At 41.9% G+C, this 27459-nt stretch overlaps 4 protein-coding genes across 7 annotated transcripts; 2 read left to right on the forward strand and 2 right to left on the reverse strand.

The window, feature by feature from the left end:
• The first annotated feature begins 60 nt into the window (after positions 1–60).
• On the forward strand, positions 61–5718 carry kmt5aa (lysine methyltransferase 5Aa). Its single transcript, XM_068574774.1, has 7 exons — positions 61–282; positions 1423–1549; positions 1713–2016; positions 2120–2207; positions 2611–2670; positions 3034–3224; positions 3910–5718. Exons 1-7 carry the CDS (start codon positions 274–276, stop codon positions 4118–4120), a joined length of 990 nt encoding a protein of 329 aa, XP_068430875.1. The 5' UTR covers positions 61–273; the 3' UTR covers positions 4121–5718.
• Positions 5719–7465: 1747 nt separating this feature from the next.
• Positions 7466–11057, reverse strand: ankra2 (ankyrin repeat, family A (RFXANK-like), 2). The gene is made up of 9 exons (XM_068574775.1): positions 10934–11057; positions 10343–10677; positions 10042–10200; positions 9882–9947; positions 9374–9471; positions 9147–9272; positions 8957–9023; positions 8734–8814; positions 7466–8204 (listed from the first exon to the last, which is right to left on the reverse strand). Exons 2-9 carry the CDS (start codon positions 10620–10622, stop codon positions 8149–8151), a joined length of 933 nt encoding a protein of 310 aa, XP_068430876.1. The 5' UTR covers positions 10623–10677; positions 10934–11057; the 3' UTR covers positions 7466–8148.
• A 146-nt stretch (positions 11058–11203) lies between these two features.
• Positions 11204–19526, forward strand: srek1 (splicing regulatory glutamine/lysine-rich protein 1). 4 transcript variants are annotated; one of them, XM_068573834.1, is made up of 11 exons: positions 11204–11458; positions 11619–11752; positions 13803–13921; positions 14144–14290; positions 14660–14838; positions 14983–15113; positions 15191–15299; positions 15551–15655; positions 16012–16083; positions 16201–16336; positions 16698–19526. In XM_068573834.1, exons 1-11 carry the CDS (start codon positions 11331–11333, stop codon positions 16854–16856), a joined length of 1419 nt encoding a protein of 472 aa, XP_068429935.1. In that variant the 5' UTR covers positions 11204–11330; the 3' UTR covers positions 16857–19526. The 4 variants fall into 4 exon arrangements, with proteins under 4 accessions (XP_068429935.1, XP_068429936.1, XP_068429938.1 ...); XM_068573835.1 differs by lacking the exon at positions 11204–11458 and adding an exon at positions 12386–13450; XM_068573837.1 differs by lacking the exon at positions 11204–11458 and adding an exon at positions 13329–13450 and having other exon boundaries at positions 11643–12877.
• Positions 19527–20272: 746 nt separating this feature from the next.
• Positions 20273–27222, reverse strand: LOC137783891 (interleukin-31 receptor subunit alpha). The gene is made up of 16 exons (XM_068574234.1): positions 27198–27222; positions 26881–26916; positions 26351–26407; positions 26152–26263; positions 25883–26043; positions 25631–25776; positions 24126–24264; positions 23349–23437; positions 23061–23268; positions 22782–22982; positions 22362–22496; positions 21546–21707; positions 21282–21425; positions 21121–21202; positions 20930–21011; positions 20273–20854 (listed from the first exon to the last, which is right to left on the reverse strand). Exons 1-16 carry the CDS (start codon positions 27220–27222, stop codon positions 20396–20398), a joined length of 2238 nt encoding a protein of 745 aa, XP_068430335.1. The 3' UTR covers positions 20273–20395.
• Between the last annotated feature and the right edge of the window lie 237 nt (positions 27223–27459).

Genomic DNA, 27459 nt, shown 5'->3' on the forward strand with positions numbered 1-27459 from the left:
CAGGGGGCGACATTGCACCGCCTTCACCTCCCTCAATTACATGGAGAAAAACATGGCGGAGAGGAGCTGTGGAGGCTGCATCGGTTGAGGTGCTGGCAGTGAAACAACAACAAAAAAGGGCACCCATTCACCGTGGAAGGGGGGCCGGAGTGTAGGGAAGGCACTGCCGCATGAGGAGGGCGAGGGTTAATTTCTGAACCTGCGGACACGTTCATTTATTTTACATTATTTTGTCCTCGGAAAACGATAGAGAGCCCCGAAAACAAGTCGGACATGAACGGGGTAAGTTTGCTTATTAACCACCGTGCTAAAGTATCGGAAAGGAAAGCTAGATTGAGCGGATTGTTAACGCTTCTTTCTCTCAGAACGAGAGTCATGTTTTTGTGTTAAGATGTATATATAATATCACTATTTTTCTTTACTGTAAGTTAGTACCAGTCGCTACAAATGAGAAGTCTCTTTGGCTTGCTAACATACATAGCCTCACGGTTCCATGTGCCTGCTAGCTAGACATAAACATTATTTATGACATCATTTGACACCGAAGAAAAATACAAGTTTTCAAGTTTCTTCTTTTCTTTTCTCCAAGTGGGGTTCTAGGTTTAAAAGTAGCTGTTGGAGTGATTTTATTAAAAATGTATTTTTTATTTTTTATTTGAGTGGATTTGACTCGAAGATGAATGAGCAAAGAGGCCTGTGAATTTAAAGGGGCTGATGGGAGAGTGTATGTGGGTGTGTGGAGCCAGCATGGCCCCACCCACCTCATAAAGGGACAGTACATTTACGCAAGCGCTGCACAATTCCTAATGTACCTATATTTTACTTGAGTATATTTGTTTTACTTTCTATTCAACTCAACTCCATTTGTCTGAAGGCTTTAGTTTCTTCTTCCCCTTTTAACAAATTCAGTTTCCTGTTTACAAAACTCCTCGTGTGGAAACCAAAAAAAACATGTTGATAAAAACTTTTTAAATTAATAGTATCGACCTCTTGTGAATTTGTGTGTGTCTATGTGTTATTGAGAGCTGATAAAGAGATCGTCAAATGTATTTGATGAATGGTTTCGGTCACATTTCATGCAAATATGCCTCAAATTCTCAGTTTCCAGCTTCTAAAATGTAGTTAAATGAATATCTTAAGTTTGTTTTATCAATTGTGTTTCAACATTTCCAGTGTTAACTCTTCTTAATGTGGAGGATCGGTTTTGAGTTGCTTCTAAGTTTTTTTGTAATATGTCTATTTCGGCTCTTCACTGTGTTAATTATATGTTCTGGTGGGTTCGCCATGTTCCGTCTTTTGTTGTACTTTATTTATTTCATTTGAATCAAGCATACAGCTGCACCAACTATGGACAGGGTGTCAATAAAAAAACACTCTTGGCAGGAACTGTGGACTAAACACATCTTTTCTCTTTATTCACAGCCAATTGTATGCAATAGCCACTCAGTCACCGTCTTAAGCCGCAACAGGCCCATATCACCAGTTTGTGATGAAATCACACAGGAGGGACGGTGCTTCAAGCAAAATGATAGCCAGAGGCAGGGAGAGGGTAAGTAAGCTCCGCCTCCAGCTGAGTGTGTAAATACTCCTCAGGAGAGCAAGCTGACATCCATTTATTTTGGTGTTTTTGGAAGGTTACGTAACTGTCAGCGCTGAGTTTTGATTGAAGCGCCTGGAATAAAACAGCTTTTTCGTTCCTTCCTTCCTCGCAGGCAGGAGAACAAACGCCATCAGCGCGACACCAAAAGACCCAAAGGCCGATATCCCCGAGATGGACAGCAGCCACAGCCAGCATTCACCCTCCTTGTCAGATGTACAGCCGTCGCCTCCGCAGCTCCACTGCGCTCAGTCCTGCCTTCGTTCCCCCGCCGAACCGCCCCTGCCTCTGAGGAACAGCCTGTCTCACGCTCCCCTCCACGTTGCCAACAACAACAACAGCAGCAGCGTCGCTCTCCACGGCCTCCAGCGGCGAGGCATGCGCCTCAAGGTCAAGGGAAAAAAATCCACGCTAAGAATGTAAGTCCTGATTATTGATGCTCTTTTAATGGAAGAAGTTCTCTCAAAGGACGTGCTCTGAGTGATAGTTATTCACGTCGTTGTTTGTTGTTTTCCCCTTCAGCGCAAGCGGGAAAAACTCCCAGAACCGAAAAGTTACCGACTACTATCCAATAAGACGAAGCTCAAGAAAGAGTAAAACAGAACTTAAGGTAAATTGATATTGTATATATTTGTTGGGATGGTTATTAAAAGTATTGCTTGATCAGATTTTACCGTATTGGCATGAATATAAAATGATTATGTAACTATCCTGTTACTCGGGTCAGCTAGTCTGTTTCTATTAGAGTTACTTATTTTTTTATTAGCTGAGTTTGTGATTGCACATTTTGCTTCCACTAAAGTAATCAATAAAGCAACACATAACTTGTATGATTACAACTGAATTAGAAAGTTAATCTCCATCAATAACTCCTCACTAGCAGCGAAACTGTTACCCTCTCCATTTCATCTGTAAACATTTTATTAAAGCGATTTCCATCCCACCGTTGCGCAATAATGTACTGTTCTCCTTTGTAAAGTATTGATGACTCACGTTTCTTTTTTTGTTCTCAGTGTGAAGAAAAGAAGCTCATCGATGATCTCATCACAAAGGGAATAGAGGAAGGAATGGAGGTACTAATGTTTTTGTTTTTTTTAATTTGCTTCAACAAATTGAGCACTTAAAATTAAAACAAAGGCCATTAATCAGATTTACACATGACTCCGTCCCTTTTTCACACGGCAGCTCTCCCACTTATACTGTTGTGCAAATTCAATCAGAGGAGTGAAACCTACTCTTGATCACATGATTCACGCTGATGAGCATCCCCGTATGCGTGTGCTTCATTAACGGATGGGATTGGATAACAGGAAGTTGACTGAGATGGAAATGATTGCAAAATTAAATCAATGCCAGCTAGTGTTCTTATTGTTTGCACCCCTGATTATTGTGGAAAAGATCATCATCCTCGTCATCAAATCTTGTTTTATATGTAGGTGCAGCATATAGAAGGAAAGGGGAGAGCGGTTTTTGCCACCCGGTGTTTTCAGAAGGCCGAGTACGTGATTGAGTACCACGGAGACCTGCTGCAGATCACCGACGCCAAATCCAAGGAGGCCGAATACGCTCAGAACCCTGCGACCGGCTGCTACATGTACTACTTCCAGTACCTCAGCAAAACATACTGGTACGATGAATCAATGCCCCTCCACCTTTTTTATGAATAACCGCAACCGCAATTTCCTGTACGCTTCAGCTTTGTGGACGTCAGTCGGATGCTGCCGTAAAATTAGCTTTTATCCAGTTTAAAGACACGTTTTTGTTTTTATATATATATATATATATATATATATATATATATATATATATATATATATATATATATATATATATATATATATATATATATATATCTTTTTTTTCTTTTTTTTTTTAACTATATGAAGGATTCTAGTCGATCTTAAGATATCAGAGAACAAGCGGGGCAAACACTAGCAGCAGCTCGACTCTCTCTTCCTCCTTGAAGTATTCCTGCCTCAGAGAAACACAGATTTTAAACATGAAGCTAATTTTATTGAGTGTTTCAAACACTCAATAAAACAGGAAAAAAAAACCTCCCGAACCACACTGAAGACAACAACTCCCATGATCCCTCGCTGCTTCTCCGCGTCACTAAACTACTATTTATTACGGGTTTGAGCGAAAATGACCTTTTTAAGGACTTCAGCTCTTGAGTCAGCGAGGACACTCGTGTTCTGTGATTTCAAATTTGAGAAGCTTTGAAGTGAATTTAAGTTCTTTGTCTCCGAAACCGCTGAGGCGCTTTGAACATTTTCCAGACTAAACACCGACTTGTGTTTTGTTTTCGACAGTGTGGACGCCACCAGAGAGACCGGACGAAAGGGCAGGCTGATAAATCACAGCAAGACCGGGAACTGCCAAACCAAAGTCCACGACATCAACGGGGTCCCTCACCTCATCCTCGTCGCCTCTCGCGACATCGACGAGGGCGAGGAGTTGCTCTACGACTACGGAGACCGCAGTAAGGCCTCCATCGCAGCTCACCCGTGGCTCAAATACTGATCCTCGACAAAACAACAACAACAAGAAGAAAAGGGAAACTCACAGTAACGCCTGTGTTTCTCATTAGCTTAGTGTACAAAATGCCTTAGAAACAGAATGTGTACCCTTTTTGTTCCGATGTTGAGGTGGGATGGGGGTTATGTGTCACATCTCGATTTAATGTCCCTCTGCTTTGTCAGATGACATCTGTACTTTTTATTTATGTGTATATGAAACATTCTGGTTGTTTTGCAGCACATTTCTTTTGTACATTTTGTATTACCTATAGACCAATGCTTCTACAGCATGCAGGTGGTAGTTAATGCTCTGCGTTTTTATACTGCGTTTTTCTTAATTAGTCGTTGGATACTTAGCAATACTTACACGGCCCCGGAGCCCCTCTTCTTCTTCTTTTTTTTTTTTTTTTTTTTTTTTTTGGGATCAGCAAGAACTATGAGATGCAAATTATTAATATATTCTGTTCAAGTGGAATTTGATTTCAGCCAAACAATCTACCATTGTTTAGTGGAAATGTGATAGTTTACCAAACTCATGGTTCAATTCATGAAATGGCTTCATTTGGGTCTTGATTACAAGAAAACAAGTATTCCTGTTGATCATACAGACTTTAAGGATGACAATTAGTCAAATTTACATTTCTTTTTTCATGTTTTTTTTTTTTTTTTAAACCTATAATGTATTTTTTAATATTTAAGATGATATCTACAGTATATTCTGTATGTGTGTGACCATTCAAAACATCTACTAATATAAATAGAATTGAAAGAATTAAAGTTTCTCCATAATTCGGCCGGTCAGCGTTTTCAGCTGTCAAATCTCCTTTTTAATTTTACTTTGGCTTCATTACTGCAATATGTACTGTAAATATATGTATTTATAGTTTCATGTTGCAACGCAACGGGTGTTTAAAGGAATGGTTTGGTTTTTTTTGGACATGTCTTGTAATATGAAAGCAATGACTTTGCCGAATCGCCTATAAAGTAGCCCAGTTTTTAGACAGTCAGCACTTAACCTAATTTTAATGTAACATACTCACAGCGGGACGGATTTTAGGCCGTCGGAGCTTTCTTGTCCTTATGTGGCTGATTTATGAAGAAAGAAGGGAAAAAAACACATTCTGAACATGACACATTTAACATAAAAAGCCTCCAGGCTTTTGTCACAAAGCTTCGACCAAATAATAAAATGGTTTCACAGCTCGGAGCGCAGCTTTTTAAACAAAGTCTGAAAGTAGCCAAAATGATCACGAGCCGCCTTAAACTCTTCCTAATAAAATAGAAAAGCAGCTCAGTCGTGTTTCAAACAGTCTCGCACGACTCGCAGATTTGGTTCTCTTTGGAAAAGCCAGCTGTTGCCCCCTTGGTTTTTATGCTAAGCTAAGCTAGCGCTCTGCCCAAAAATGTCGAACTCTTCCTTTCAACATACAAAGTAAGTCCACGTCCAAGTTTTCTTGCGCCGGCTTCAGGTGAACCGTGTCTTTGGTGAACTGTTGCACTCTTTGCAGGTATCTGTTCTTCCCCTCTCCAAGAAAAATATTGTTCATATTGATTCATGAGGAAGTATTTTAACAGCTGAACTGCCAACAGGTCTTTTTTTTTTTTTAATATTTTAGTCTCTTTTTTATATTTTTTTCCTCTTCATGTGTTTCAGTAGAAGAAATATTCCCTAAAATGTTCACAATCATTTTGATTTGTTTGACGTTTCCTCACCTAGAAATACATTGAGACTAATTATTTTAGCTGATTTGTAATAAGTATGTAAAGTATTTTTTAAAGGAAATTTCAAATTCTGCGAACAACATATTATGAATCTAATTTCAACAACAGAATTAAATTGGTAGTATTTTAGCTTGAATTATTGCAGTACTTTGATAAAATTACTCACTAAATTAGTATATAAAAATAAATTGGCTGCATGCAGTGCAGGTTACATTTCAATCACATAAGATTATACGGTATGTTTTTTTTCTTTATTTACTGTCAAAAATCCCATAAATCTGAAACCAACAGTGTCAGACTTTGATAAACACGCACAAATACTTTTTAGTAGATACTTTCCCTGCTGGTTATGTTTTTTTCATGGGATTTATTAACGGTACTAATTATTTAGAACATCACAGTTTTTGTAAATACAGTCACAGTACGGGCCACAATACAATTTAAATGTTAATTAATCAACTTTCATTGTATGAATTTTGTACAATAATTTGGCACTGGACTTTTATGAATCAAGTAGAAATTATATAATGTATATCTTTACACTCAGTCTAGCATTATAACACATTTATTTGTATTTTGTTGGACATAACTTTCTCTTATAAGTGCTGTTTATATTAATCCAAGCGTTATCTCAAATTATAATTGTTTTAAATTACTAATCTTTAGTTTGGTATCGTTATTTTTTTATGTTCAGACATAAAAAAAAGGTGATTCATCATCTCTGCATCTGTTTTACATAAAGTGTACAAAAACAATGATGAGGACTTCCTTAAAGTTTGCAAAAATGTTATTGAATTCCAGGATTATTTTTTATTCCGTTTCACTGGTTTTAAAATATCGTAAATAATCAGTGTTGAAACAAAGAGCTCATTTGCATATGCGTTATGGATAAAGCCCATTTCAGGAAACACATTTACATTTAAACCTTCTGAGCACTTCCTCTCCAACAGTAGCAATGTGTGAAATGTTTTCTCTCAAAAAAACATTTGGGATTATTCCATTATTCATTTTAACTGTAGAAGTAATGGAACAATACCAGAAGAGGCAAAACTGACGTGTTGGCCATTTTTAGGACATCGTAGATGTTTGCTGTTGTAGCGTTGAATAAATCTTAATGCTGGGGTTTAAGGCATCAATGAATAAAGATGTAATATGCAAGGAACTGGAGTTGGCATTTGATTTGTTCTTGTTAAAATAAATTACAAGTATTAAATGGGTACAAAAGTCAATTTATTTTTATCAATTCAAGACCATAAATCAAATCAATCATCATAATGTCTTTTTTTTTTGGCCTTAGTCAAATTCCATGTACGTGAAAATGTACATGGCCATTAAAGCTGATTCTGATTCAAAATATTCAAATATATTTGATAAAGTGCAAAAAATCTCAATAGACTCATACAACTGCATTTAAACATCGTTTTAACTGAAGCGCTGTGTTTTGTCATGACGACTGACTCTGTTTGCAGTTTAAAAAGATCTTTTAATTAAATAACATTCTCCTCAGTGGTTTGACCGACTTGCATTCAGATGAATCTCAACAGAATCAGTGAGATCCGCTTCAGGTCTTTGTTATTAAACCGCCTGCGACTGGTAGGAACCACGAGCACCATCAGTACCACAAGACCTCGCTCAACACTTTAATGAGGCCTTTTTTAGTCAGCGGACATTAATATTACAATACACGGGGAAACAAAACATACTTCACATCAATATACTTTTGTCACATTACAGCACACTGACTACATTTACAATAAATAACAGTACGGCAAAAAGTCTTCCGGACTGTGCAAAAGCACCGTCTGTAAAAATATGTTTCATGAGAGCAAAACAAGCTCACTATGAAAACCATTCAACGTATTACATTTATATTCTTTTACTCTTAAAAATGTATTATTTTCATTGCTAATAAGTTAAAAGAAATTCAAATGCATACATGACGGGAAAAAGGATGGAACACATAGAATATTAAAAGACTCCAAACAAAACCTCCATGCTTAGTGAACACAAACTCAATACTGCAGTCCATGTGGAGGCGCAGCATCCTGCAGTGCATGCTGGGTTATGTCCTGTGTATCTGGATCAGATTTGCTACTCCACAGTCAATGTGGGGGTGGGGGGAGATAAAAGCAAAGTAAAACAGTTTGAAAGTGGGCTCAAATTGAAAATTTGTACCGCACGACTTGCGTCATGCCAACAAAATAATGATGATTATGCTGCGATGCTGTTGGAATATCCCTCAGTGGAAACAACGTATTCCTGCTGGGCCACAGCTGGGCCGCGCTACATAATGTCCAGAGCCGTCACAGTTCATTCTCTGATTCCCATCAGCAACTTGAGCAGGTGTGCCTCCATCACCTGTTGAACTACACACAGAACATCAAAGTGAATACTGGAGCAATCTTTCCCAGGAAGGCAGCAACATTTCCTTCTCACAGCAAAGTAAAGTCCAACATGCATTTCTAGGAAAATCCACTTTGCCTCCTTCTAAAGTGCCGATCCTTAAAGACTTCAGTCAAAACGATTGAACTGTGCTCAGAGGTTAGTCTGGAGTCCGTTTATTGATCCACAAGCTTCAAGTTTTTAGAATTGTCTACACAACGGAGAACCGTATTGCAGCATGTTTTTTCCGGGAGCTCTTCTGGGTCCATCAGGAGGGTGAAAGGTCTTTTTTTCTTATTATTATTGACAGATTGAAGAAAAAATAACCAAGACATTTTATTTCATGCACAATTTTTTTCTGGTAATGTCAAATTATTTCATCCCTGACATACTCTTGAGATGCTACCTGCCTTTGCGGGTCATTGCCCTTACCAGACAAATATCTGTTCCTCAGTCTGTGTGTAACTATCTGTTTTAAACTCCCTTAACTTTAGGCTTGGACTTCATGCTTACCGTTCCGGTGGCCCATAGCCACGGCCATGTCCATTGCATTGAATCCAGAATCCGACTCGATGGTTGGATCAGCGCCGCTCTCTGGAAGACACGCAAACACACCCGAGACTTTGTTATTGTACATGTTTATGTCCGGCGGACAGCGCTACCTAGAGATGTACGTTCGTCCCCTAAGACCTAACAGAGATGGATGTTGGTGACCAGACGTGTTACTTATCCTCACCTAGCAGGATTTCAACACAGCGCACGTGGTTCCCGTGGACTGCGTACAGCAGAGGGGCTCCTCCATTCTGAAACCCACAAAAAAAAATCATCTAAAACGTGAGTGAGAAGATCACCCTTCAAGCACAACGTCATCATTTTTGTTATATTCTACTCAAGCAGGACGGGAGATAAAAGCTCGGCATTCTCACCCAGTCGTATTCGTTGACATCAACACCGCAGTCGATGAGCATCTTCACAATATCGGTGTAACCCTTACTGCAGGCCAAAGACAAGGCACTCTCTCTCCCTTTGGCCAGGAGGTTGGGGTCAGAACCCTGCAGCGGAGAGGGACGACCAGTGAGTGAATAAATAAAGAGGGTTTGCTGGAATATGAATAAATTCATGAGATCTGAACGACACGACAAGCTTTCTGTACATTTTGGAGGAGAAACTCTACGACGGCGATTTGTCCGTGTGCAGCTGCCCACATCAGAGGGGTGAAGCCTTCCTCGTCTTGGTGGTTGATTACGGTCTCTATGAAAATGAGACATGAAAAGCATTTATTACCGTCACCATACCCACAATCCTTTGCAGGAGTGTGTGTTATCGACACTGTAATATTTAAAATGCCACGTACTTTGGTTAATGTTTGTTACTGTGTCTTTGGAATGTTTTATGTTGGTGTTCGAAATATTGTTTAGCATGTTTTATATGAAATACAAAGACCGAAGGAAAGGATTCACTGATTGTCAAACTTTTTGACAACTAAATAAAAAAGAATACATTGTCTTATATGATAGTTAACTATATATTCCTGCTTGTTTTTTAATGTTGGTCTGACACAAGAAGACATTTAATGATGTTATTTGGCCTTGGGAAATTGCAATTTTCACAAATTTTGTGATCCGTCGATTATGAACATACAACCCACATAGATTCCCTACCTTGCTCAATCCTACTGGCCAGAAACACCATTTCCCCCTGGGCTGCAAGCTGATGAATGGACAAAGCTGAGAGAGAAAAACATGCAGGCATTGATCAACACTTTGACATCATTCGTGCTGGACAGATTCCATTCAAGTAAAAAACGACTTTTCTACTTACAATGCACCAAAAGAGGCGTTGAAGACACCTCGTTGCCCCGGTGTTTGTTTGTGAGTGTGGTGGACTGTTTGATGGGGGAGAAATGCTTGGTGGTGGATGGCGTGTAGACATGGCGCACCTGTATCCCCGGGGAAGGGGACGTCTGGATGTTGCACTCAGCTGCAAGGGGAGGAAAACATCCGTATCAAAACTTTATTTTTGACAAGACTGTTACACTGACAGGGAATGTGACTTGGTGAAAGGTGCATAACACATGGAAAACAAACAGTATGTTAAAACATGAGTATGAACAGGAGCCCACCTTTGAACAAGACGGAAGCCACCTCCAGATCAGAGTTGACCTGGTCCTGGATGTTCTTGCTGTCCTCCTCGTTGAGCGACTTGACAAACCTCGAGCAGACGTTCATGTCGAAGCGGTTGGGCAGGATAAACTTGATGCCCATGGCCACATTTTGGGGGCCGGTGTCATCGGGGCTGGCGCCCATTGACTGCTCAGTCTTGATGACACTCAGATCGGGCATTACGCAGATCCCCTCCATGGCCTCCGCGGTCCCACCGGAGGCCGAGACGGTGACGTCCATTCTCTGGTCACTCACCGAGCTGTCACACTGAGGTTAAATTGAAGACGCTGAACGCCTGAAACACGTAGATAATATACACAAAATACATATTTTGGTCACACATAGTGTTCCTCACTTCGGCTGACAAAGCGAACCGAAACACAGACGGTCTTCATGTTAAATGCCTAACAAACTGTCGGTTAGCATGCTATGTATTGTTATTGTAACCTTCCGTTAGTCACAATGACACATCATGGCAAAAAACAAACACTTGAACATTGAAATAAATAAAAGCTTTTATCAGTGGTTTAAAAAATAAAGATCTCTCTTACTCGATAAGACATTGTTTTAGTGAAATATCCTCATGCAGTCACTCGTCTTCATTCGGTGTTTTGATAAAAAAAAAATTAAAAAAGGTTACGCATGCGCACATAGTGGCGTCCACAAAAGGGTGCATCCACTATTAACCTCCCCCTTTTTAGTTCCGGCACCTATACGTCATCATTGTTGAAATGCACCACCCGACACACTAGGGGGCGGTAATGCGCCTCAAAGTTAACCGTTAACCCCTTTTTACAAAATAAGAGGAAGTCAAAGAAACCTCTCGTTCCGCCCGCTTGGATGTACTATGCATAGCACCGAGTGGGGAGGGGGGGAAACTGAGAAATACATAATTGTATAAAATTATCACACTTTAAAGACTGTCAACGCTTTTAACCAGTTTGCACAATGAGCGGGATACCGGGGACCGCTGTCGTCCAGGTCACCAATCTGTCCTCGTCCGTGAGCAGCGAGCAGATGCGCACTCTGTTCGGTTTCCTCGGAGACATCGAGGAGCTGCGGCTCTACCCGCCCGAGTAAGAGCATCCTGCCTCGGCAGAGGCCCGCTAGGCAACACCGCGGACCCGCGGCCTACGTAAACATTCATATTCAATTCCATCACGTGGAAAAATGGACAATTAACCGGTTGTTTTTTTGTTGTTGTTGTATTTCCTCTGTTTGTCTTTTCTCCAACAGCAATGCCCCTCTGTCTTTCTCCTCCAAAGTGTGCTATATAAAGTACCGAGACCCCTCCAGTGTTGGTGTGGCGCAACATCTCACCAATACTGTTTTTGTTGATAAAGCTCTGATAGTGGTGCCATGTGCCGAAGGTGAGTGCAACCTGTTTCATTTTAAAATAATGAGTTTTGTCTGTGGATTTGCCCTGAATCCAACCGTTTGGTGTTTTGGTTGAATTCTGGATACTTTTATTATTTCACACTGGAGGAAAAAAAAGGCAAGTTGTGCCATTCGGGTAGTATTTGAGACAGGTGGCTGGTTTGTATCACTGCAATGAAACTCTAGCTAGATAATCTCTGAAAGGTTTCTGCCTGCTGTCACAAGGTGGTTTTCTACAAATAACACTAGGGCTATGTTTTTTGTTTTTTTTAAAGCTGCAACACAATACTTACCTCATTGTAAACACTGGAGTGTATTTACTATAAGAAGCTGCAATTAATGTTGTTTCATTAAAATGACCATAATAAGTCCATGCCATCACAGCTAACTTTATCCCCTTTCTCTCTCTCTTTTATTTTAATTTATTTTTGGTGCTCCTTTTCTTTAAATTTCCACCCCTTTTGGTGCCACTGTTGTTCCCTTGTGTACAGTGAAAAGAAAGAAAAAAATAATGATATCACCTCTAACTTGATGCTTTTTGTCCACGTGACTTAGTGCTGGATGGCTACTGAGTTTATTAATTTGGTTTTGTATGTTTTTTCTGTGTGATTATGTGTGCATATCAGATGACTAGACTGGCCCAGCTGTTACACTACACTAGCCTGAGTCAGGCATTGTTTTCCAAGCCACTATCCCCGATCGGGCCAACGCAGCCTTCAAGGGGGAATGTGACCAGGAGAATAGCCTGCTGAACCTTCCAAGATGGACACCTTGTCTCTTTTTATTTATTTAATTATTTATTTTGGTTTGTTTCCTTTCATACTTTCCCATGTTGTCCACTCTCTACTGTCTCTATCTAGAAAACTACAGTATTGCTTATCTCTAGCTTTTGTGTTTTTTATATTTGTTATTTTGGTTTGTTTTGATTATTGTCCAACCCCCCACCCCCCTCTCTCTTCCCGCTACAGCTGCGGCTTGTGTGTGATTGAGTTCTGCCCAGGTTGCTACGGCATACCGGTGGGATGTGTATCACACATGGGATGCTAGGAGGATCACTAACACTTTACTCTCTTGTCACCTACTCCTGTTGACGTAGCGAGGGTTGAGACGTTATGAAAGTGAGACCCATGTAGAATCTTTAAAAATGATATTTGCGCTATTTACCTGTGCTGTAAATCTGTAGTTCTCCCAACGCCCCTCACATTGCTACATCACAGAGCTCTGGTATGGATGTTTAATGTTTAATAATAACACAGCAACTCTCCATCCAACATCATTTTTTCTGTCCTTAACTTGGAAATTCGTTAATATACAGAAACCTCTTTGAAATGGTAATTCATGCTCAGTGCCTCCAGCTGTAATGACCTGCATTTGTAGTTGTTTTGTTTCTTATTGGTCTTAACGTAGCTCTCTTCTCCAGCTATAAAAGCAGCTGACTTTAAATCCAGAGTGGAATGAGCAAAAAAAAAATCCTAATTGGTTGTTTTTATGGCTAAGTCTTGGCTAACATTTCCCACAGTTCTTAAAATTGTTGTTCTTTTCTGTATCTGATGTCCTGTGTGCTATTAGTGATGCAGCCATTGGGGTTGTCTTGTGTTGCACACCTTTCCAACACTGCGAAACGATCGCCCCACGGGAAAGCGCCCATGCTTGATATCGTATGGTTCATGACCAATATGTTTCCAGTACAGGTGACCCATGCATCAAAGTGTTGACTCATTCTCTGCATTGTGTTTTTCTTTTCCTTTTTTTTGATCTATGAAAAGAGACCGAGGCCAAAATGAGTGTTCTTTTTTCTTGTTTCTGAGAAAAGTTAAGCTTGTTATTGAAAGTAGTAATTCAGATTGACTGAGAAGATTAATTTAACAAAAGCCAAGTAAGGATGCTCAGTCTCCAGCACTAGACACTAGAACACTTGTAGGTTGTATGGGGAAGTGGATGCTCTCTTTCTTTCTAGAATACAGTGGGCTTATTGTGCAGACATAGTGAAGACAGTGAAACGTCCCTCTATTGCCTTCACTAATATCTGCTTCTGTCCTGCAGGGAGAATCCCAGAAGAGGGCAAGGCCTTGTCACTTTTGGCACCTGCCGCCCCAGTACCCAGTCTGATTCCTGGAGGCGGACTGCTCCCAATTCCAACTCCAGCAGCGCCGCTTCAGAACGTGAGTCGCCGACTTGTTGTCCGTTTGAAAGCCGCGCTCGCGCAGCGCAGCTTCCAAAGTCGTTTAATGAGCGAGGAGGATGCACGATGCACATTTGCAAGCGGCACGCCAACGGCAATCTGCCTCTGATTTGGGGCTTTTTGTCACAGAGACAAGGCTAAAGTCGCGTGGTGTAGACGGGGCCTGAAGTAAAACCTGTGTGTGTGTGTTTTACTCCCACAGCTGAACCTTCCCGTCGTAAATCGGCTGTCGGCCGTCCTGGAGCCCGCAGCGTCGGCGAGCGGCCAGCCCCCCCTTATGGGAAACGTGGATCCCTCAAAAGTGGACGAGATCAGGAGGACCGTCTATGTCGGCAACTTGAACTCACAGGTAACACAACGTTGGGTGTAAATGCCGTCTTTGGCACTCATTTCCCTCATTCACATTGCAGTGAAAGATGCTTTATTTCTGTCTTCTCGCTATTGACTTCCTGAAGTATTCATGACTAAACCATACAGTTTCAACTAATAATGCTCAGAGCCAAATTATATTCATAAGCTGTCACTACAATAGATAAATATAGGCTTCAAGTGCAGTTTTTGTCATTGGACCATCCAGCTATGATGATGATGACGGATCAATAAAATAATTTACAACCTGAACCAGTTGTTACTGATTGGGAGGCCCTCGAAGCATCAAAGTTTCACATTCTGTAGCTGAAAACTTGTCATTTAATCGAGTTTATCCCCCCTTCTGCAGACCACCACTGCAGACCAGCTGCTGGAGTTCTTCAAGCAGGTGGGAGAGGTCAAGTTTGTGCGAATGGCCGGAGACGAGACTCAGCCGACGCGCTTCGCCTTCGTGGAGTTTGTGGAGCAGGATTCTGTCAACAGAGCGCTGACATTCAACGGAGTCATGTTCGGGGACCGACCCCTGAAGTATGTTTGTTTTTGCGCAGCAACAATTAACATTATGAATCAAGACATGTGTCATTCATTTACTTTAAGTACCGTTCTCAAAGAAAACCAAACTGTTCTTTTTAGTGGTTTTGTGTCGTCTGACTTTAGTTTTGCGTCTTCCAGGGTTAATCATTCCAATAACGCCATCGTGAAACCCCCCGAGATGACGCCACAGGCCGCCGCCAAGGAGCTGGAAACGGTGATGAAGAGGGTGAGGGAGGCCCAGTTCACCATCGCTGCCGCCATAGAGCCAGGTACGACACGTCTTGTCGCGTCGCGGTTTCAGTAACGGGTTTGTGACGTCGTTCTGACGCCGCCGCTCTGCCTCCAGCTGACGTCAAGAAGTGCTCCCCCAGTCGGTCGAGGAAGTCGCACCGGTCCCGCTCGCCATCCCGCTCGCGCTCAAGAACGCAGAGGAAAAGGTCCCGATCGAAACACAGGTGCCTGACTGACACGCCGAGCTTTAGATTTCACTCACGCGACGCTTTGATGAAATTATTGATTGTGTCTAATCAGTGATTTTTGCTTTAAAAAAAAAATGTTGTTTCTTCTTTTTCTTATCTTCTACTACTACTACTACTCCTCACTTTCTTCTTCTACTACCACTCACCTTCTCCTTCTTCTCCCTACCTCCTCCTGCTCCTCCTCCTCTCCTCTCTCTCTCGCTCGCTCTCTCTTCCCATTGGTGCAGACCGGCGCCGAAGGCGTCGCCGAGGATTGACTCCCACAATTCCCGGAGCTCCCATAAGCGGCGCTCTCGCTCCCGAGACAAGAGACACAGCCGGAGTCGCTCCAGGTACGGACGGGCAACGTCATTTGCTTCTGTTTTTTTAATTTAAAATCTATCAATGTCTTCTGGAGCTACTGGAGCTCACCGGGTTAATACATCTCGTCACTTCCTGGATGTTGCTGCTTTTGTGTTGCCTTTTCCACAATGGCGGAAAATATATATATTTTTTTAATCTTATAAACCTTTTGATAAGATGTGCATCTATAGATTTAACAAATTTCCCCTTGGGGATTAATAAAGTATCTATTTTTACCTGACGCTTTGTGTCCTTAATGCATGCACTTAAACACTGCTGCTTTTTCTATAAATGGATTATATTTTCTTAAAATGTTGACTCAATCCAGTGAATGTGTTGTCATCAGGGGCCACAGGAGGAGGAGTAAGGATCGGTCCAAGAGCCCTCGGAGGAAAGCCAGATCGCCCTCACCCAAAAGGTGAGTCCGCCGCCCCGCTCCTCGTGAAACTGTTTGTTCTCCTGTGTGTGCGTTCTTTGTCTTTGCTTTGTTTTCGAGGTGGAGTCACAAACGACTGGTGTCTTTTTGTTTGCGTAGGGCTCCGTTCAGAAGCAGGAAAGACAAGAGGAGGGAGCGCAGCAAGGACAGGAAGGACAGGAAGGACCGCTCTCCATCCAGGAAGAGGAGCCGCAAGGACGAGGACCGGATAAAGAGCAAGGCCAAGCCCAAGAAGGTAAAGAAGCCAACACTCTGGAACACTTCAAAACTTTACTGCGGGTAAAACGTCAGACTTGAATCCTGAAGAAGTTTCTGTTTATCTTCAGTTCCAGTTAGAATTTAAGTTATTTATGTTTTTGTATTATATCTTAACTATCTCAGAGTGTTTTTGGGTTGTTGGTTTTTCTCATTCTTTGGGGTTGTGTTATTCTGAGGCCAATTTAATTTGTTTTAAATTCTGTTCAACGGCAGTTCCGCTTATTTAAACTACGAGATGCTACGTGCTTCTGCCTCAATCCAGATGAAGATATAGAGCAGATATTCCATATCTCTCCGGCTCCATGCTCATGATTGTCACTCGATACTTTGCATTTCAGGTGGAAAGGGACTATAACCGAGAGAAGGAAGACGACGAAAGCGAAAGAGAAGACTCACTCGGCGAGGACACGACGTCATCGCCGTGCGCCAAGCATAACGGCAGCTGCAAGACTCGCCACGCCGAGTGTGCACCCGCGGGTGCAGACGGCTCCAAGTGACGCCGATACAAACTCATCGTGTCCCATCTCGGTGTGCGCAGGAACACCGGACGATAACCACTCACATTATCAGCGTGTTGTCCTCCTCCTCCTCCTCCTCCTCCTCCTCGTCATCATTGTGAACTTTTTTAAAAATTTTACTCCACTTTCTTGGCAACATGTGGAGCCTGTGATTCAGCTGATGTTCAGTATCCAACTCAAGAGGGTGAGCGAGCACTCACCGTTTTCTGCTGAGAAGAGGAAGCTGAAGAAAGCTGCTCATCATATGACAGAACAACACTAAATAGAGGAGTCCACTCCTCAACAAGAACTGGAGTTTTAGAAGCTTCCCCAGACAGATGGATGGGATTGCATTATATTATACGGTTATCCACCTCCTCTTCCTCCTCTGTGTCACTTACATGAAAACCCCTCACACCTACATATTATTATTTCTGTACAGATACAAACACAGAAGAGATCTCCTCATGCAGATAAGCTGCAGCGCTCTTGGAACTCCTCTTGCTCCGTCACAAGAGAGAGAGAGACCGGCCTCGGTGGAGACGGACGTTTCGAGTCGTCCCGGGCCGAGATCCCACAGCGAGAGTAGAGTTCATACTCGTTTCTCCAACAATTTGAAGGCCAGATTTCAGTCGTCGCTTTGTCACATGGATATTACCTTCAGTAGTTTTTCAGTAGTCCAAAAAGCCTTTTATTTCTCTTAAGATTATCAGAATTTGTCTCGTACTTATCCTTCAAAAACAAACAATGTTTTTGTGTTGATATTGCAAAAAGCTCTATGCAGCAACAATCTGCATTAACGGTAATAAAAATGTATCCTACGGTAGAGCGATTTTAAAGTGTTTTCCTTTGTGGATTGAGAACCAGTGGGAAAGAAGGGTTCCCAAATGAGTCAGTTATGCATAAAAGAAAAAAAAAAAGGAGTTGAGCCATTTCTTTGCAGAAAAGTGAAGAAATGTAATCTGCATTTGTGGATACAAAAAAAAGGATTGGACTGGCAGCTAATCAGGATTGAAACATATTTCAAGCTTTACAGACTTCTTTAGGCATCCTTTAATACAGCATACGTGTAATAATAGCACATCTGTAGTATTCTGTTGAATCGTCAGTTTCTCGTCTGGCGTTTCATAAAATCATACATCAACCGTTGTTAGTTTACATCAGTTGCATTTTAAAATAAAGATAAAAGCATAACCAGGCCGTTATTGTGTTTTGTGTCTAGACTTGGACACCAAAAGGGAAGTGCCAATCAAAACCAGGATCTCAACAACCAAACTAAGTGTATTTTATCTCATTATCGACGCCTCGTGAGATGAAACATTTCCTCCCATATTCTGCTCTGTAGTGCTTTACATGTATAATGTTTCTTCCGGGCTCTCAGCGTGTCGATGCATTTAAATCGAGATACAATAATTGCTCGTTTGCCCCTTTTGTGTGCCGTCAGAGGGAGACACGAACAATGTGAGGAGCTCTGCACCGTTCACCCCCGTCATCTGGGAACTGGAACGTCCTGCAGAAACGTCGATTTTAAGACTTGAAATGCTGTAATTATGAGACTGCAGAACGGTTTTCTACCGTTTCCGTGAACCAGTTGCTAAAACATGCTTATAAAAATGAAAAAAAAAATGCATAGCTCATCTGGAAAACAATACATTGTTTTACTTTCTGTTTTGGGTTTATGGGTGTACATTTACTTGCATTTTTTTTGTTATATATTTCCAATTAGTCACAACGATGTATCCTCTTCTTTTTCCTGTTATTGTTGTAATGCTGTGAGATAAAATAATTAATGTTTTTATAGATGCAAAATAAGCCTAAATTGTAAAAAAAAAAAAAAAAAAAAAAAAAGAATGCTGGTGGTGTACAAAATGTCTGTCGGCTCATATTGCTCAAAGTGGGACGCGAACCCAGCGTGTCGGGTGCGTCACAAGTCGACTAACTGCTTGCGAGCACAGAAGGGTCAAAAGTGCCTTGACTCAGATTGTACAGAATATTCTAATAAAATATGGAGACTTATAGACAAATGCAACCTGACTTTATTGTTTAGGATGTTAAATAGCTAAAACTGAGATGTTATATTTAAGTATCGTCAGCCGTCTTTAGTAATTAATAGAGTAGCTTTGACTTTCATGGGGCTTTTGTGGATTTGTCTTTCGTTTTAACATTTGTTTCTGTCATTTTCTGGTGTTGCAGTTTCGTTTTTTAGTATTGTGATCGTGTCAAAGAATTTATCCGCAAACATTAAGATCAGTGTTTCTTTTTTTTTTTTTTACATTTCTTGGGAAGCTAGTTAGTTATATTTTAAAGGAGACTTAAATTCCACCGATTGGCTTTTACAAACCTAATTTCTCTTCTTTCCTGCTTTTTTTTTCTATGTACACAAAGCTTCAGTTTTAAATGGTTGACATTGTGATAAAGTTAAGTATAAAAAAACATTCTCAACACCACCAATTTTCTTTTATGTATCCACGTGTCCACTATGTACGATAAATACAGTAGAAACGGTTGAAGGTTTCCTTCTGGAGAAAGTCTGTGTTTGGGACTTGATGTAAAGATTTGTTAACGCGGCTTTGGAGGAACTTGGATGTGGTCGTCCTCCGTTTGAAGATTGAGAGTTACATCTGATCTGTTTCCAAAAAACATTCAATAAAGAGACTTTTCATTCAGTGATGTTGTGTTGGTGGCCTCGTGTTGGGTTTCATTGCTGCAACTTGACCAACCTATTTATGGCCAGTGAGCCATAAACAAGTTGGTTGGTGGATTGTACAGCTATTCATGGTCCTCAGAGGATGAATCTTACTTTGGTGACGCTCTGGCTCAGTTTCCACTCATAGTGACAACCCAACGCCATCTTTTTTTAATGCAAAACATGAATTACCGTTACAAGCCACTCTTACGTTCGGTGGGTGTCCCCGCTGTAGCAAGCTAGCGCTGCTGCTAGCTCCTCGCTGCTGTTAGCTCCTCACTGCTGCTGCTAGCTCCTCGCTGCTGTTAGCTCCTCACTGCTGCTGCTAGCTCCTCGCTGCTGTTAGCTCCTCGCTGCTGTTAGCTTGCGCCTCACTGCTGTTAGCTCCTCACTGCTGCTGCTAGCTCCTCGCTGCTGTTAGCTAGCTTCCTGATGCTGTTAGCTCCTCACTGCTGCTGCTAGCTCTTTGCTGCTGTTAGCTCCCTGTCTAACCCTGCCTCTGCTAGCTCCCAGATGCTGCTGCTAGCTCCCAGATGCTGCTATTGCCCGTGTCCCCGCTGCCCGAGTCGGGCGTCGAGCCGTGGCTGGTCTCACTACCTTTGGTGGTTGTTGGGGAACTAGCAGGGAACTAGCAGCAGCGCTAGCTGGCTACAGCGGGTATACCCACCGAAGGTAGTAGCGGCTTGTAACCCGACTTTTACGGCAATACGAAGTTTATTGAAATCCACCCAATATTTACTTTCATGCATTTCTACCACCGAAGGTTAGTTTGAAACCTGTCTGGACGATGCTCCTTCTGATCCTGTGTTCTTGCCTCTTCGTCGTCTGCGGTCCTGTTCTCCGAAAGCAGTTTTCACAAAATTGTGGACATCTTGCTGTCCGACATCGGACTGATGCTGAAGTGCCCGATGTAGTCCAACCCTGATTTCACCACAGTCAAGTCCGGGTCCTCTGGTTTGCTCTCAGTGGTTCGAGTGACGAACGTATTCGGCGGCATCCCGTGCTGGAACATATCCAATGTTGTGTAATCGCCTGAAAAGGCCAAAGGGAAACTCTGGGTGTCTGTCCGCCGGATGTCCGGAGTTGTTTCCTCCGCGCCGTTGGGCGGCATATCTCCAGTGGCATCCTCGGTGTCTCGTTGGATCCAGTCATGCGTCATTTCGGGCGAGTCTTCTTCATCTACTGACATGCGGAGAAGCGGCAACATGGCTGGCGACGTGCGAGGAAGGGTCGCTTCTTCTTTCTCGATGACCTGAAGGCTGCTGGCGTCCCATTCTTCCGCTGTCTGAGTGTTGATGGACTCCAGTAGCTCCTGAATAAAGTAAAACATTTCATTTAATTCAATTTCCTCCCTGTGGTGCTGCTATAACTTGAGGTTTCGACCTACCAGATTGCAGGGCTCTTCTATTTTCTGCATCGCATTGCTCTTCCCGGGGTTCGGTATGCTCGGCCACAGAATCACCTTTAATCTGAGTGACGTAATGTCGAGCGGATGTGCGGTAGTTAGACTATTATCCATTTATCCATTTAAACATGCGTGGCAGCCTGTTAAACATACATGTAAGAGCGTGGCTGTACCTTTTTATGATGGGAGGTCCAAATATCAGCACGGTGGCCACGACTGCGGAGATTGTGATGACGCCACTGAGATAAGAAAACCCTGTGAAGAACACACAATGAGTAAGGTTGTTTCTCTGCCTTAAGACATTCGACTGCATGTATTATTTGATGGATATAACCTTGATCATTAGTTTTAAACAGGCTCGCTGTGCTTCGAACTCCTGCTCCCGCCCGGGTGAAACCCGACATCCTGACTTCGTACGCTGTGCCGCCTTTGAGATTCCCCAGCTCATAGCTGTTGCTCATGGGATCCACGGTAATGTCTGCAAGCAAAGGGTGAGAGGTTGCAGCATATGACAAATGCACCGTACACATCTTTAGATTAGAGCAATGCACATAGTGTGTAACTGAGTGTCAGGTGGTTGCAGGTGGATCGCGCTCACTTCTCTCTGTGCTCGACCATCCGTGGTGGTACTCGTTGTAGTAGATGGTGTAACCCATTAGGAAACCTCGGATGTCTTCCTCCGGGATGGACGACCACTGCAGCACCACCGAATGCCGAGTCACATTGTAGCTGCTGATGTTTGTGGGAGCGCTGACCGGAGCTTTGAGGGCACAAGGTCAAGAGGTCAGACTGCGGTGATAGAGACACAACTGATTAGATATGCATCCTGGTTTTTAGCCAAGCTGGCTCAGTCGGCCATTTTGAATCATCTCACCAACTGCGATACAATTATGTACTGATGTTCATGGTCCCCAGAGAATGAATACCATTGACTTTGGTGATCTCCTGACTTCCTCTGGAGCCACTAGTATGTGAAATATAACATTTGTTCCCGAGAGGATGAGTTTTTGGATGGATTTTGGTAACCCTTAGACATTCATGTTCCCAAGAGGATGCATCCTACATATTTTGGCTTGTAATGTATCCACAACTGTTGGATGGATTGCCATTGTTTTTGTACAGATATTCATGGTCTCCCAGAGGATGAATCCTCTGGAGCCATCAGTAGGTCCAAATTTCACTGAGGAATATCCCGACATCTGTAAAATTGATTGTTACAAACACTTTGTCGAGAAATACATGTTCCTAAGAGGATGAACCCTGGAGATTTTTGTGAACTATTGGCTGCCTGTAAATTTGATTCAGACGTTTGCTCGTCACTAGGTTTGGTTTATCTTTCTGTTTGGTTTTATTTGAGCATAACAACCTCTGCATTTTTCAACAATAGTAGGAAAGTATCGCGACTGTGACTCACATCCTTCAGTGAAGTAGAACTGTGTTCTCCCGTAGGTGCTCTCGCTGTTGTTCACATGCTTCATGTTGCAGGTGTCCTTGTTGGGCCGTGTGTGCAGAGTGATGCTGTATCTCTGGTAAGGCTCCAGAGGCCGCGCTCTGTCTGGGTATTCAACATAACCAAATGCATTAAATCCAGAAAATATATGTATATATCATCAGGTACCAAAATCTTCCATCAGGTATGTTTACATACTACTCTAATCGCCAGCTATCGAAGCATGGATTATGTTTTTTTTCATGTTTAAATATCCAAAGTACTTGGTTAAGGTTAAAAAATGATGGTGAATCTTTCCTTAACCTTCAACCAAAGTGCTTTTGTCGGCTCAAGCTCAAACTTTTTGTGGATAAAGTTGACCAAAGTATGTGAGCGTCTACACACCTCGTACGAGAGATAAAGTCCGATAGTTGTACGCGTTCTGATAAAAGGACATGCTTTGTGTGTCTTCTTCGTCCGCTTTATGTCCCTCCCTCATCCACTCCACGGAGTAGCAGACATATTTCCTGATGAGATTGTCTCTCCAATGGACAGTAAAAGAAGTATCGCTGTGGACCGTCACGTTCAGCTTCCCAGCTCCCAAACCTGCGAGGACAAGTTCATGATAAATCTACTCTCATTATTGAAGAAAAACAGCCTCAAAGTGGACAAGTGCGTACTCACGGGGCGTGTCTTCCCGCTGAGGTATTGCCCGGCTCACCGTCGGGGAGGTGCTGGCGTTGTTCCAGGCGCTGATGTCGAGATGGTAAGCGGAATAGGAGAGAATCAGTCCCATCTCGGGCCGAGAGGTGCCGATCCGCTCCCGTGGAGCCTCTCCCGACGCTTTCCCGACGCTCACGTAGTAGCCGTCGTGCAGCTCTTTGGCGGGAAACTAACAAACAGGGTCATTTCAGTACCGTCATAGAGCGTCACAAAACGCTGCAGAAGGAACATTTGAAGGTGAAGAATCACCTTCCAGGTTAAAGAAAGCAGCCGGCAGCCTTCCCTTCCCTGGATGTTGGTGTCTTCAAAGCTGACGATGAGCGGCTGCGCGGTCAGTTCTGAAAGAGGACGCAGGATTTAAGCTTCTTTCTGCTTTTCTTGTCACCATACAGTGTGTTTTTTTGTTTGGTTTATGCAGCATTTATCTTACACAAGCTGTATTTACTTTAAAGTAGTGGTTGTCAAACTGTGGGGCGCGACCCTCTAGTGGGGCGCGGAGGTATTACAGGTGGGGAAATGCAGATTCTTAAAAAAAATATAAATATATATTTTTTTAAGAATCCTTTAATAATCCCACAGTGGGTGAATTATTCTCTGCATGTTACCCATCATCCTTAGTAATGAAGGAGCTTTGTGCTGCTGTGAAGTTCTGGGGCTTCAGTGTCTTGCTCAAGGACACTTCAACATTAAACTATCGAGAGAAAACAGGGATCCAACCGGCTTCCTCGTTCATCTTTTTTTTTTGCCAAATATGAGTTATTTTTTGCACATATATGACTTTATTTGCATTGCACATGTTATTAGTTTTTGTCTGATGGCACAATCTGGTTTACTTGAAAGGGATTTCCATTTTCTTTAATCTATTAATTAAAAAAGAAGCACAAATGGAGGAGTCTCAAAAGGTTGGACCGTTTTGTTCCGATGTTGTCGGGGCGGTGGGGCCCGAACATTTTGCTTCCTCCAAAGTGAGGCGCGAAAGTTTGCGAACCACTGAGTTTAAACCAACACAGTGTCAATCAATCTGACCTGGTGGGACAGTGTAGGCCTCGCTCTCTGCACACTGCGGGCACTTCTCATTGGTGACGCACTGGATCTGTGCAGCGTAGACCAGCGAGGGGTTAAGATGCTCCAATGTACACAACGTCGCATTTTCAGATCGCACGGACTGTGAACAGAGAAGAGAGTATTTATAGCGACGAGGAACTAGCCAAAATATATACCTTCCTCTTGTGTTTTTAGGTTTTAAACAACATGCATTGTGTTGATTGCATCAAGGCTTTTAAATGCTCTGGTTGAAATGATGATCTTTGTGTTGTTAGGGTCGGTTTGTTGTGTTATGACTGGTTCTGCTTTTTATTTTGGGTTTTTATTAAAGTTATATAGCTGAAAAAAGTCAATGTAAGTGATATACACGGGTCGAAATAGACCCGTAACAACCATAGATGTTACTGTAGTTAATAATATTAAATGAATAAAACAAATGTATTTAAGAGATGTGTTCTTATACACATCTTTTGTGATGGTCAGGTAACACAACAACCTTTTATGTATTATATGATCCTCTTGAGGTTCATTTAATCGAGGTATCCTGACCCAGAGGCCCACACCAGAAATATTAAAACATACAACAATATTTTTTATGGATAAGGAACAAGGTGCCATGTGTTGTCACCTGCAAGTTATGTTAAACCACGACCTTCATTTAAGATATAAGATCAATAAGGTCAAGATTTTGGTGAAGATAAGTTATCTTTTCTTCAAAAAGTTGGTGCATAAAGTGAGGAAATGCTTTGCGAGCGCTTCAGAAACAGACACAGGTCCCTTTGAAATGAAGTGAAAGGGGAACTCCACCGGTTTGACTCGTGAAAGTCGAGTCATGAAGACTCTTCAGCCGATAACAGACGTCTTCTGTCGCGCCGTCAACTTTTCTTTTCGCGAATGATAGCGATGAACGTGATAAACGTTGCATCTGCTAAACCAAACTGTGTCGTAACCGAGTAGTTTTTCAGTATACAGACTGTATTCCTGCAGAAAATACGTTTCGCTCCATGAATTATGACGTCTGAGCAACTTACACTACATTATTAAAACGACTGCTAATACGATTTGTTTTAATAGCTGCTGGAAATGGGCCTCTATACACCGATGTAGATATTTCATTAAGAACCAGACGTTTCCACGTAGAATAGTCTTTTATTACATTAACAATATTTCTGATTCATTTAATGTTATCTTTATTTAAAATTAGTGCTTTTCTCTGAAAAATAAGGACATTTCCAAGTGACCCCAAACTCTTAAATGGTAGTGTATATAGGAAATAATATCCTTTTTATATCCTTATTATATTAATTGCAAGTTTTTTTTAAGAAACAAGTTGAAATCCAGATGCCATCATCAAACAAATTGAAAAAAGAAATCTGTTTCAATGATCTGCAAGTATCGATGGCAAAAAGTCGTGACCAGGGATCTGATCCGTGAGCTTTAAGATCACTTTTCATCAACAACATGATTTCTTTTGGTTCAATACTGACCTTGCTCCATGACAGGCTGCCCGCTGCTCTATATTTCACAAAGTAATATTTAATATATTGCATTTTCTTCTGTGGCCAGCGCACATTCACAACCAGCCTCCCAGACCGGCGGCTGAAGGACGCCTCAAGCGGAGGACCACATCGCACTGAAATACATCAAAATAAAAGTATGTTCAGTCAGACATGTGTGGCAGCAGAAACGAGGGAAATTATGAGAAACCTGCTCATAAAAACACAGTTTCATCGACTTACACAAGGTCTTTGGCGAAGCCGTGAAAACTGCTTTTGTGCAATTTGTCGCCTGCTGGCTGTTTTCAAAAACCTCCACGGACATGTTGTTGTCATTATCATACCATGTGATCTTTTCAGAGAATTCAGTGATGTTGTCGTAGGTGTTGCAATATGTTTTGTGTCTAGAAAGAGGGGCGGTTTGAAAGAGGAGATGTTTAAAGTCAAAAATCATTTTGATGTGTGGAGGAAAAAGATGTGTCATGTAGAATGTGCACGACTCTCACTTCCACTGTCTCTGCACCACGAGTGTGTACGTCTGTCCTGACGCGCGCTTTCCAGGTTTCCACACACACTTTTTCAAACCGTGAGGTTTCCCAAAACAATCTAAATCCTGAACTCCATCTGCAAACACATTTGAAACGTTTAAAAAAAATGACTTCGCAGCTGATGACTCACGCCGGGATGACTGTAATGTTGTGTTTTTCTTACCTGGGTGAATCCCACAGTGCTGATATTTGGCGGAAATGTTTTCTGGCCTGCAGATCCCTGGAACAAAAGATGAATACCATGTGAAACTAGACCAGGTGTGTCATTCTGTTAACTCAACAATAACATAACACTCATTCAGGGTGAACTGGTCCGCTGTCTGCCTTCATGAAACCTGTTGCAGGAAACCTGGAAGTCAACCACTTCTTAAAACCCATTTTTATAGAATTGCTTTTAAGTGATGTCCTCCTTTTATTTTTTTGATCTATTGTGCAGTTCTTTTGTTCCCATTTTGTTTGTATATTTTATATATTTGTCTGTTTTCTACTGTTGGTTGTGTTCAATGAGGAGAAACACAATTCTATACATCGTACCACTTTTTAGGAAATCTATTTGATGGCATTTGTGGAAATTTTTGAAAAATACATTTGGAGAAAAAACATTTATTCGAGATCATAAGATGAAATGGCTGCTATTCGAGCAGCTGTGAGATGATTCATACGTTGAAATGCTGTGATGAAAAGGTAAAGTACCTGAAGTCGAAGCTTGAACATGAGAGAAAATCAAACCTTGAATGGAGCAGAGGAAGGAAACGTAACAGGAAATCAGCCTTGAAGACTAAATATAAGATGTGTTTGACTGATATATATAATGTGCAATAATAATAATAATACAATTGAGCAGGTTACAGACCGATCCTCCATAGAATTCAATATTTAATTGTACATTCATTACAAAGAAAATAGGCCAAACACCCATAAATAAAAAAGATCAACTTTACTTTTTGTTCTATAAATAGCTCAAAATAACCACTAAACTAAAACTTGGGCACAAACTGAAGACCACTTACCGAAGAGGAAAACATGTGCATGCATGGGAGCATGAGAGGAACATTTTGAGAGGAGAGAACCCGAATGAAACCCTCCGCCAACCATCGTCTCCTGGCACCGACCGACTCACTCTGAAACCGAGAGGCCGCCTCTCGCCCACCAGCGGCGGCCGATCGGATCCGTGATGCACACGGGAGCCGCTCGCTCAGAGTGAACACGCAGGGAACATGTTAAGAGTTTAAAGAGTGTTTAGGGGCGGTTTTAAGGGGTTTACAGAGTGTT

This window comes from Clinocottus analis, unplaced genomic scaffold, assembly GCF_023055335.1.
Source record: "Clinocottus analis isolate CAN_PGR_092001 unplaced genomic scaffold, fCliAna1.0.p SCAF_13, whole genome shotgun sequence".
NCBI lineage: Eukaryota > Metazoa > Chordata > Actinopteri > Perciformes > Cottidae > Clinocottus > Clinocottus analis.